The 11,580-nt window shown below is 58.8% G+C and overlaps 1 protein-coding gene across 4 annotated transcripts; it reads left to right on the plus strand.

The window, feature by feature from the left end:
• Nucleotides 1–721: 721 nt before the first annotated feature.
• Nucleotides 722–11,238, plus strand: FGFR4 (fibroblast growth factor receptor 4). Of its 4 annotated transcripts, none has more exons than XM_049874390.1 (18): nucleotides 722–908; nucleotides 3,220–3,363; nucleotides 3,993–4,256; nucleotides 4,346–4,426; nucleotides 4,541–4,707; nucleotides 5,271–5,394; nucleotides 5,923–6,113; nucleotides 6,244–6,382; nucleotides 6,759–6,952; nucleotides 7,053–7,198; nucleotides 7,320–7,441; nucleotides 8,631–8,741; nucleotides 8,831–9,021; nucleotides 9,431–9,553; nucleotides 9,672–9,742; nucleotides 9,971–10,108; nucleotides 10,365–10,470; nucleotides 10,600–11,238. In XM_049874390.1, the coding sequence occupies exons 2-18, from the start codon at nucleotides 3,273–3,275 to the stop codon at nucleotides 10,744–10,746; spliced, it is 2,406 nt and encodes an 801-aa protein (XP_049730347.1). In that variant the 5' UTR covers nucleotides 722–908; nucleotides 3,220–3,272; the 3' UTR covers nucleotides 10,747–11,238. The 4 variants fall into 4 exon arrangements, with proteins under 4 accessions (XP_049730347.1, XP_049730348.1, XP_049730349.1 ...); XM_049874391.1 differs by having other exon boundaries at nucleotides 722–863; XM_049874392.1 differs by lacking the exon at nucleotides 3,993–4,256.
• Nucleotides 11,239–11,580: the final 342 nt, after the last annotated feature.

Here is an 11,580-nt window from a genome sequence, read left to right on the forward strand (position 1 = left end):
AAGAGAAGCTGGCAAGCCCAGGGGGCTTCCCTGAGAAGGTGCTGTTTGAGCTAAGACCTAAAGATGAGATGGATCTAACCAAGAGGAGGAAGGACACTGCAGGAAGAGGGAACCGCAGTTGCAAAGGTCCAGGGGTAGGGTGAGAACGAAGAAGAAGTGAATGAAGCCTTCATATGGAGACGGGGCCAAGTCAGGGGAATCTTTATATAAAGAGCTATGGGAAGCCATTGGAATTTTAGAGAAAGTGGTTGATGTACTTGAATTTTAAATATTATTTTGAAAGTTGTGCAGAGAACGAATTGGAGGGGGTGGAAGAAATCGCCTATCCGCTTCACAGCAACTGCGCAGAAGACAAAGAGGTCAGGCTGGGCCAAGATCTGCAGAAGGCAGCCGGCCCCGACTGTGGGGTCTTATTCCCTGAGGGCTGAAGAGCAGGGGGTATTGCGGGGTAAGGGACTAGAACTGGGAAGCCTGGCCAGGGGCGAAAGAGGCGGAGTCTGAAGGGACGTGCAGTAGGTCTTGGCGGCCCGGGAGTGGGCTGACCCGGTAGACCGCACAGCTGCCGTCGAGTTCGGGCGCGGGGCCCTGGTGGGCGGGGCGCTCGGCTGCCAGAATTAGGAGGCGGGGCGCTGGCGGTCCGGCGGCCACGCCACTGTCAGGATAGAGCTGTTGCAGGTGGGGCAGATCCCTGGGGGCGGGGCCCTGGGGGCGGGGCTCTGGGCCGCCCGCGGCCACGCCGCTGTCGCGGGTGCATTCCTGGCTCTTCGGCCCGGGGCAGAGAAGCGCCCGGGCTGAGTCTGCGGGCTTCGCCGGGCGTGGGGTCAGGCTGGCCGGAGCCGGGAGCGGAACCGCGGAGACGTCAGGTGAGCCACGACCCTGTGCCAGGAGCGGGACCCCGGAGGCTCGAGGTGAGCGGGGACCCTGTGCAGGTCCAGGCTGCGCTCCCAGCCGCCAGGGGGCGAGCGGCGGCAGGGCCCCGGGGGCTGCCCCTTCCCAGCTCCGCGGACATGGGCGTCCGGTCGGCGGGGGGTGGAGGGGGCAGTAAATCAGTAACCCGCAGCGTACACAGGGCCTTTTGTCCCGCTCCGTCCAAAGAGCACCCTGGCCATGGAGCTGGTTACTCATTGCCCACCCGGGCGAGGGCAGGGGCGAGGGCGAGGGTGAGCCTGCCATCACGGGACCCACCAACCCGCCCCTCCCCCCAAGGTGGCCCTGGAGGACCATCTGCGCTCCCGGTTTAGGGATGAGAAAGCTGAAGTTCTGAGAGATGCAGTTACTTGCCCAGGGTCCCCAAGCGCGTGAGTGCAGGAGGAAGGAGGAAAACCCGAGTATGCATGATGCCAGAGGTGGGCCCTTGGCCCCTTGTGCCAGCTGCCACCTCTGGTCTGGGAGGGCGGTCACAGGCCATGAGTGAGTCCCACTGAGGGCTCTGCGGTCAGGACAGCTTCGGGGTGGAAATAAAACCTCCGGGGCCTCCCTACCCCACTCCCAACCTAAGCTGTGGACCCAGGGAGCTGCCATCCATGCAGAGCAGAGTGGGGTGAAGGGCTTTGATAGAGAAGGCATTAGTGAGCCTGGGGGGACGGTGGCACAGAGGCAGTGGCATCGGAGCCAGGTGGAGAAGGGCAGAGGTATGGGCTGATGACTTTAGTGGTTCTCAAAGTGGCAGAAGGTGAGGCCAACAAGATTGGCATGAGCAAAAAAGGAGGCCTAGGATGCTGGATAAACAGTGTGGGCTTGATCCTGCAAGCCACAGGTAGCCATTAAGGGCTTGTAAGCTGAGGGGTGACATGCCAGACTTGAATTTTTGAAAGTCCTGCTGGAAGGTGGAGGCTGAAGAGCTCAGGGAGATGTTGCAAGGGTCCAAGCAAGAGATGACCATGACCTGGCCTGGGTCGGAGCAGAGGAGGTGGGATGGACTGGAGGGAGGTTGAGGAGAACATCTAGGATGTGGGGTGTGGTGGACAGGGTTGATGCCTGGGCTGCTGACTCTGTGAGGACAACCCAGGGAAGGCTCAGTCTGAAGGGGAAGATTATGTCTTTGGCCAGAACAGATTGAGTGTCCCCCATCCCAGTCCCAGAGCTGGATGAGGAGCAGTGGCTGAGGAGAGAGGGTGCAATGGGCTTCCTGGGCAAGATAGATCCAGAGATACCAGTGCACTTGGCTGTTACCCAGCCCCAGGTAACAGCCACTAGGCCTCTGGGGCTACAATGGTCACCCTATTCCCCTGACCTAGCTGAGGCTCTGTTCTGAGTATTCCTTTTGGGGTACAGAGATATCCTGGGTGCAGGAGGGTAACCTGGATGAGGAAAGTGTGTATATCACTCTTGACAAACAGCACCAGAAACGGAGATGACTGGCTGAAGGCAGACCCAGGGTAACAGGTGAACAGTCACCTATATGGACTGGAGGGAAGCAGGAAGAGAATATTCCAACATACGATGTCCCCAGTCTCTACATACATTGTCTCTTTTATCCTCAAAGCAACTTACATAAGAAAGTGGTCCAAAGAGGGACAGGGACTTGCAAATTTGTAAGAGTCAGGATTTGAACATGGCTGTGTCTGACATTACAGTCTACATTCTTTATAAAACCCTGTGTTGCCTTAGATGGAGTTGTGAGGGGACAGGAAGCAGAGGTATCCCCAGGATGCAACTCTGGTTCAGAATAAGAATTTGATCCTTGGCATGGGGTGTGCTGTCTTGTTAGTAGTGAGTGCCCTGCCACTGGAGGCATCCAGAGCCAGTCATGGAAATGTCAGCAATGCTCTAAGGACTGCGGGTCAGATCAGACAACTTCCAAATGCTGAAGTTTTGCCTTGTATTATATTTCAGATTTTTTTGGCTCTTCAGCAAAAAATTTATTTATTCAGCAAAAAGTAAATTATGTGCGATGAAAGCGAGCAGAAGATGTGTCTCCATTCTCTACTTCCCTCCAAGCAAAGAATCCCAAAACTGTTCTTTCTGTGAGCTTGTGCCAGGGTCCCAGCAGGACCCGAGATGAGCAGGAAGCCCAGCCCCACCATCCACACAACCTGCTGTGGGGAGGCCTTGGGCTCTAGCAACATCAGAGCTGGCTCCATTCTCTGCCCTGTTGTGGCCTGGCTGGGGGCCTAGACAAGTCTGCTGACCATTTCCTGTCTCAGTTTCCTCATCAGCAGAGTGGGCATGTGTCACAGGTGGGTGTGTATCAAGAGCTCCTCTCCCTCCCTGTTTCAGGAAAGCAGTCGGTGTGAAGCCCAGCCCGGGTCTGAGTGAGCAGCAGGAAGGAGATGTGGCTACTGTTGGCCCTGTTGGGAGTCCTCTTGGGGGTGCCCAGGGCCCCAGCCTTGTCCCTTGAGGCCTCTGAGGAAATGGAGCTGGGTATGGCCCTGAGGGGGGAAAGGGTGGCAGGGGTGGGAAGAGTGGGCACAAGGAGGGGACTGCTGGCTGAGCAAGGCTGGAGAGGATCCTGGCTCAGGCCCTGAGGGGATGGTGGCAGGGCAGGCCCAGCCATTGAGACTCAGTGTCTGGCTCCCAGCAAGCACCTACCTATCTCTGTGTCCGAGAGCAAGGAGGGCCCTGTGGGGCGGAGGGCCCTGAGCTGGGCTGCAGAGCTGGTGGTGAGCCCCTTGGCTGTGTGTGTGTGAGTGTGTGTGTGCTGTGCACTGAGTGTTGGCATGGGAGCATGTGCAGTGTATACAGTATGAGTGTGATGTACTCCAGAGGCGTGCCCTGTGTGTGGCACCTACAGCATGTGCCATGTGTGTCTTGGGCAGTGTCATGTCCAGCATGTATGGACGTGCAGTACATGTGTGATGTGCCCCTGAGGTATGGCATTTGCCCTGTGCGTAGTACCTGTGGCATGTGGCTGCGTGTGTGTCGAGGAACAGTGGCGTGTCCAGCATGTGACACGAGATGCTTGTGCCCTTTGTGTGCAGCATGTTCTCTGTGTGCAGGGGAAGGGCCCAGTGGGCCTGCGGGGCTCACTGATTTCTGCCCTCGGCCCACAGAGCCCTGCCTGGCTCCCAGCCCAGAGCAGCAGGAGCAGGAGCTGACCATGGCCCTAGGGCAGCCTGTACGGCTCTGCTGTGGGCGGGCTGAGCGTGGTGGCCACTGGTATAAGGAGGGCAGCCGCCTTGCACCAGCCGGCCGGGTACGGGGCTGGAGGGGCCGCTTGGAGATTGCCAGCTTCCTGCCCGAGGATGCTGGCCGCTACCTCTGCCTGGCACGAGGCTCCATGCTTGTCCTGCACAATCTCACCTTGGCTGTGGCTGGTAAGAAGGTCTGGCAGGGAGCGAAGGACTACCTGAGGAGAGAGATGCCCCACCTGGACCTCAGATGCCACCCTCTATCACTGATGCAGACTCCTTGACCTCCAGCAGTGATGATGAGGACCCCAAGGCCCACAGGAGCCCCTCAAATGGGCACGTTTATCCCCAGCAAGGTCAGTATGAGTCCTCGAGGACTTTTCTCACTACTGGAGAAGAGACCTGTGTCGGAGCAGGTGGTCATCCTGGGGCACTAAGCTCTCCCTCCCTTCCTCACCCCTCCCTTCCAGCACCCTACTGGACACACCCCCAGCGCATGGAGAAGAAGCTGCATGCGGTGCCTGCAGGGAACACCGTCAAATTCCGCTGCCCGGCTGCCGGCAACCCCACACCGACCATCCGCTGGCTCAAGGACGGACAGGACTTCCATGGGGAGCATCGCATCGGAGGTATTCGGGTGAGTCTCCAGGTTCCAAGACCATCTGCTCACTCATTTTCATTCCTTCATCTGTCCCCTCATACCTGTAAATCAAACCCACAGATTCTTCTCTAATGAGGAAGGCAACTGCCTGACCCCAGGATGAGCCAAAAACTCTGGACTTGGATGGTTCTGGTTCAAGTTCCCAACTCTGCCACTCGCTGGCAAGTGATTCCGTTCATAAACTGGAAAGAGTCACTGACTGATGGGTCTAATCAGCTTTATTAGCTCTCATTCTCATAACAAAACCCCACAGGGCCACTCCGCTCAATAGTGAGAAAACTGAGATTCAAAGAGGTTAAAGACAGGCTCAAGGTTTGCACAGCTGGGGTGAAGCAGAGCTAAAACTCAAAAGATTCAAACCTAGAGCTCCGGCAGTTCTCAGAGCCTTCTCCTCTGTCCAGGGTCCCTGGCCTTGGCCTGGCCTCTCCAGGGCTTGCAGAGCTTGAGATGAGCCCTTTAGGCAGGATCTATCCTTCCTGTGCCCTGGCCCCGGTGGTGCGTGGGCTGTGGCCCCTCGTGGACACTTCCCCTACCCCCAGCTGCGCCACCAGCACTGGAGTCTGGTGATGGAGAGTGTTGTGCCCTCAGACCGTGGCACATACACCTGCCTCGTGGAGAACTCTGTGGGCAGCATCCGCTACAGCTATCTGCTGGACGTGCTGGGTGAGCGGACTGGCAGGGGAGGTGGGGTGGTGGGGCCTTGACCTGTCTTGGGCCCAGTCCTGTCCTTGGATAGGGCCTGGCCTAGCAGGCAAGATGGGCTTGATCTTAGATGATTAAAGCAGCTCAAAGTGACCAGGTGGGTCAGATGGAAGCACAGGGGCAGTGCGGGCTTAGAGAAACAGGGATCTGTGGGGCGGAAAAGTAGGGAAGGCAGCCCAGCAGAGGGCAGAGGCTGAGTAAAGGCCCCTAGGTGTAAAGACCACAAAGCATCTGGGTGGAGGTACGTGCCAGGGGTGTGGCATTTAAGTGAGGAGCCAGACCAGGGAGGGTTTCGAATGCTAGGCTGACAAGTTGGGCTTTATCCCAAGGGCACTGGAGAGCCATAGAGGGTTTAAGCAGGGGGTGGACAAGGTCTGAGCTGCATGTCAGAAAGGTCCCTCCTTCGAGCCAGGGGGTGCCTGGAGGCAGTGAACAGGGTGCCTCTGTGGGTGCCACTGGTCAGGGTTGACGGCCCGGCCTGGCCCCCAGAGCGGTCCCCGCACCGGCCCATCCTGCAGGCAGGGCTCCCAGCCAACACCACAGCCGTGGCAGGCAGCGACGTGGAGCTGCTGTGTAAGGTGTACAGTGACGCCCAGCCCCACATCCAGTGGCTGAAGCACATCGTCATCAATGGCAGCAGCTTCGGTGCCGACGGCTTCCCCTATGTGCAAGTCTTGAAGGTGCGGCCCTTGCTAGTGCCTGAACCCTAACCCGGCCCCCATCCTGGGACAGCCTCCAGCTTCCCTCCTACCCTTGCCACGGGTGGCCCCAGGCCCTACTGTGCCCCCTGAGTATGTCCCCCGCCCCCAGACAGCAGACATCAATAGCTCAGAGGTGGAGGTCCTGTACCTGCGGAACGTGTCCGCCGAGGATGCGGGCGAGTACACCTGCCTGGCAGGCAACTCCATCGGTCTCTCCTATCAGTCAGCCTGGCTCACGGTGCTGCCAGGTGAGCACCCAAGGGGGCCAGCAGAGGCTGCAGGACCAACTCTGTTCCGGCTTGTGTGCTTGTTGGGTAAAGAGTTTTCCCTTAGCCAATGGAGTCTGAGTTTGAGACACAGTGTGTGTACTTGTGTGTTTGATTCTGTTTGTGGTAATCCCTCTGTACCTGTCCACATGTGACCATGCGACCCTCTAGGGTATAGGTATCTGGGACTGGGGGCTGTGGTTACAGCTTTCTCTGTGTGTGTGTGTGTGTGTGTGTGTGTGTTGTGTGTTCCTAGGTGTGTTGTGAGCTGTGAGAGCCTGAGTTAAATGGTTTGGGACTGGCTAGTCTGACCGCTGACCAGTCAGCTTATATGTCTGTGTGTCCACTGTGAACGCAGAGGAGGACCTCACATGGACAGCAGCAGTGCCCGAGGCCAGGTACACGGACATCATCCTGTACGTGTCAGGCTCTCTGGCACTGGCTGTGCTCCTGCTGCTGGCCGGGCTATACCGTGGGCAGGCACTCCATGGCCGGCACCCCCGCCAGCCTGTCACTGTGCAGAAGCTGTCCCGCTTCCCTCTGGCCCGACAGGTACATGCCCGCCCCCTACCCCATGTCCCCATAACAAACCTCACTCGCCCTCCTGCCCCACCCTGACACCAACAAGCAGAGCCAAGTCTCCCCTTTGCAGTTCTCCCTGGAGTCAGGCTCCTCAGGCAAGTCCAGCTCATCCCTGGTACGGGGCGTCCGGCTCTCCTCCAGCGGGCCCCCTTTGCTTGCTGGCCTCGTGAGTCTAGACCTACCTCTTGACCCACTCTGGGAGTTCCCCCGGGACAGGTACACTGACTGGAGTGGGGTGGGGACATAGGTACCATGTAGAACCCGCCCTTGTTGGCAGGGTGCCCAGGGGTCCAAGACATCTGCCCTCAGGCCTCAGCCTCAGCTTTTTCATCTCTAGGCTGGTGCTCGGGAAGCCCTTGGGCGAGGGCTGCTTCGGGCAGGTGGTGCGGGCTGAGGCCTTTGGCATGGACCCCTCCTGGCCTGACCAAGCCAGCACCGTAGCTGTCAAGATGCTCAAGGGTGAGTGTGGCAGCCAGGAAGGTACTATGGCATGGTAACTAACAGAGAATGCGCACGGTGCTACCAGGTGGGCAAGGACGCAACTGGACAGAAACCCAACTCTGCCAGTGACCTTCAGAGGCAAGTCACCTCTGAGCCTCAGTTTCTCCACATGTAATGTACACTAAATAATAGTCCCTACCTCTTAGCCCAAGTGAGGCATGTGGAAAGTACCAGGCACACAATCAGGCTATTGTGGTGATGATGACGATGAGGATTCGGGGTGGCTGGGGCTAGATATCCCCCCTCGGCCCTGGCTCTGTGTCATCAGCCTTCTCTCACATCTCCTTATGGCCTCATAAGCCCTCCACCTCATCCCCTAGGTTTCTCTCGCACTCATGCCCTTGGCCTCCCCAAGATCCCTCCCAGTTCTGTCCCCCTGTGTCCCCTACTCTAAGAGAACAGCCCCTCCGCTTGAACTCTGTCCCGGCCCCCAAGCAGCAGCCCTAAGGTGCTCCACAGGACAAACCTGGGACCCTGCCATTGGGGCCTCTCACCACCATTCCGCAGCTCCCTCGCTGTTCTGCGCCCTCCCTCCTCTCCGCACAGCTGGGGCCACCTGGCACTTTCTGGGAGGCAGAGATTGAGAAATGTGCATTTCGAGTACTGAGGTTTAAGTCATTGGCCCAGGGCCCCAGCCCCTGGTCCTCAGCCCTCTCAGGGAAAGCTGGAGCAGCCTTCTTTCCTGCCTCCCCTCCTGGGGCCCCACTGGCAGCTCCCTGAATTCCCAAGCCAGATGGATGCCAGGCCCTGGTCAGACAGACCTCAGGGCGCCAGCCTGCTTCCCACCCCCAGAAGCTCACCCCATTCAGGGACTAACGCCAGCTCCTCCAGACGGAAGCCTCCTTCCTCTTCAGAGCTCTTCCGCCTCCCTCCTGTCTCCTGGAAGGCCAATACCTCTTTCAGATTCTCCATCTTGTTGCCTCTGCACCTCCCTGAGAGGCGGGCGTGACCCAATATTCCATTTCTACAAGAGGCCACTGAGGTTCAGAGAGGTTAAGAGACTTGTTCAGGGCCACACAGCCTAACTGAGATTCAGCCCACACATTCCTGACCACTGATCTGGAGCTCCTTGTTCCCTCCTTAACCCAGTCTGCCTCCCTTGTGTAGCTGGAGGGCAACTTCCTCACCCCAGCTCTTTCCCTTGCAGATAATGCCTCGGACAAGGACCTGGCCGACCTGGTCTCTGAGATGGAGGTGATGAAGTTAATCGGCCGGCACAAGAACATCATCAACCTGCTGGGTGTCTGCACCCAGGAAGGTGGGGCAGGGGCCAGGCTAGGGCCTGGGTGCTTGGGGCCTGAGCTGTGGCCTCAGGAGCCTCCCTCTCCCCCTGCCTCACCTCCACAGGGCCCCTGTACGTGATTGTGGAGTGTGCCGCTAAGGGAAATCTGCGTGAGTTCCTGCGGGCCCGGCGCCCCCCAGGCCCCGACCTCAGCCCAGATGGGCCTCGGAGCAGCGAGGGGCCACTCTCCTTCCCCGCCCTGGTCTCCTGTGCCTACCAGGTGGCCAGAGGCATGCAGTATCTGGAGTCCAGGAAGGTGTGGGCAGCAGGGGGTGCTCTGAACCACTCCCACTCCTCCGTCCCCACACTTTTATGCCCCTGGCACTAAATGTCCCCCCTCCTCCCTCTCTCCCCCTTTTCGCTACCCTGTCTAAACGTCCCCAAGGCCTTCTCTTCCCCCATTCCTACACAGTTGGCACTGAATGTCCCCCTCCATCCTTCTCACACCCCCTAACCTATAGGTGGAGCATAGGAAGAGGTGGTAAAAGAGAAAGGCCCTAAATTTAGGTGGCCCAGGTTTCCCCTCCCTGAATCTCAACTTCTTCGTCTGTAACGGGTGGATGATCCTTACCTCCCAGGGTTACACTGTTGTGGTGTGTGCATGGCTCCCAGCCCTGTGTCTTAATAAACCTAAGTCCCTTTCCCATCCGCTACCCTGCCCCCAGTGCATCCACCGGGACCTGGCTGCCCGCAACGTGCTGGTGACCGAGGACAATGTGATGAAGATCGCCGACTTTGGGCTGGCCCGCGGTGTCCACCACATTGACTACTACAAGAAAACCAGCAATGTGAGAGAGGCAGAGCTGGGTGGGGGCACTGGAGGAGGTGTAAGGAAGGGCTGGTGTGGGGGTTATGGGCACTGAGATTTGTGGGGCATGGCACCAATGCTTCCTCCTCTCCTTCCAGGGCCGCCTGCCAGTCAAGTGGATGGCACCCGAGGCCTTGTTTGACCGAGTCTACACTCACCAGAGTGACGTGTGAGTCCTGGAACCTGGGGGTCTGGGGTCTCAAGGGCTTTAGGCCCTTCATCCTACCCCCTAGAAAGGAGCTCCGCACCCAAGGGCTCCTGCTCAGGCCTGGGACCTGAGTGGGAACAGATTCCAAAGAAAGCCCAGCTCCCTTCCCCTGCAGTGGATCGAGCCTGCAGGACCCCCGCCATAGCCCCGGGAGCAGAGAGCAAAGCTGAGCCCTGGTCCTGCCTGCAGGTGGTCGTTTGGGATCCTTCTATGGGAGATCTTCACGCTCGGGGGCTCCCCATATCCTGGCATCCCTGTGGAGGAGCTGTTCTCACTGCTGCGGGAGGGGCATCGCATGGACAGGCCTCCGCAATGCCCCCCAGAGCTGTGAGGCCTCGCCCTGCCCTCTCCCACTTTCCAGTCCATCCTTCGCCTTGACCTTGATCTCAGGGTTTGACCACAGCTTAGACTGTGAGGGCAGCACTAAACTCTTACCACTGCTGCCTCCTCCCTCCTGATATGGCTTCTATGCCCTTCCACTGAATGGTCTCCCAAATCCTTATCCAACTCCCCATCCTCTCCCAGGGACCTCCCCCAATCCTCCTCTCCCCCAAGCCTGCACCCCCTCCTGCCCCCCTCCCAGGTACGGACTGATGCGTGAGTGCTGGCATGCAGCTCCCTCCCAGAGGCCCACTTTCAAGCAGCTGGTGGAGGCGCTGGACAAGGTCCTGCTGGCTGTCTCTGAGGAGGTACCATACCCCTCCTGTCCCAGGCCTCCCTCTAAGCCCCCTCCCTCTGCTGGCTCCCCTCTGGGCTTTGTCTGACCTGACAACATGGATGGGCAGTGTCAGGGGCTAAGCGGCACTGTTCCCCCACAGTACCTTGACCTCCGCCTGACCTTTGGGCCCTACTCCCCCACGGGAGGGGACGCCAGCAGCACCTGCTCCTCCAACGACTCTGTCTTCAGCCATGACCCCCTACTGCTGGGGTCCAACTCCTTCCCCTTCCCCGGAGTGCAGACGTGAGCAGGGCACACAGCTGTGCAGGCAGGCTGGTGGCAGCCTTGAGCCCCTGGATCAGCCATACGTGGTGCAGTCCTTGACCTTGGCAGGCCCAGGCCCTGACCTCCGGTGCTGTTCCAGATCTTCCGTTCTGCTTTGGGGAGGTCTGTCCTTGGTCCTGGGGCTCCTGCTTGAGGCTTCTTGCTCTGGCCTTGAGTTCCCAGCCCAAAGTTCAACTCCCAGTCTCAAGGCCCTGCCCTTGCCCTTGGAGTTATGGTCCCAGGGTCCTAATGGCCCAGGTTTTTGGTTCTGCTCAGCCTTCCGGGCCTAGGCACTCAGTCCCTGTCCCCAGGGTTTTGGCTGAGCCTTGCTGCAGGGCTGTCCTAAACCTCTGTTCCCTACGCCTTTCCAACTGAGAGGCTGTGGGTCTTTGGGCCCCATTTCCCTACCCTGGCCTCCTCTGTACACTGCTTGTTCCAGTTTCTGGGTGGAAGGCCCTGGGCCCGTGGAAGCAAATGACCTTTTATAAATTATTTTTTGAAATAGACCTTTGTGCCTGGTGTCTTCCCTGGGGGAGTGGAGGGTGAGGACTGTGGAGGGATCCCCAAACTGGGAGTCCTTCTCCCTGGCCACACAGACCCAGGGTTCTGCACCAGGCCTGGGGTTTGCATCTGTACCCAGGAGCCCATGTGTTCCTCTGTCCTGGTCCTTGTGTCCTGCCAGCACCATCTTGTGCATGTGATGGTATGGTCATATGTGACCATCTGTGGGGTGGGACTCCTGTATCTTCTGCACATGCATGTGCATGCATGCTTGTGTGCACTGTGGCTGTTCCCCAGGAGTTTACGGCCCCCTCCC

The sequence above is a fragment of the Elephas maximus genome, chromosome 2, assembly GCF_024166365.1.
Source record: "Elephas maximus indicus isolate mEleMax1 chromosome 2, mEleMax1 primary haplotype, whole genome shotgun sequence".
NCBI classification, from domain to species: Eukaryota; Metazoa; Chordata; class Mammalia; order Proboscidea; family Elephantidae; genus Elephas; species Elephas maximus.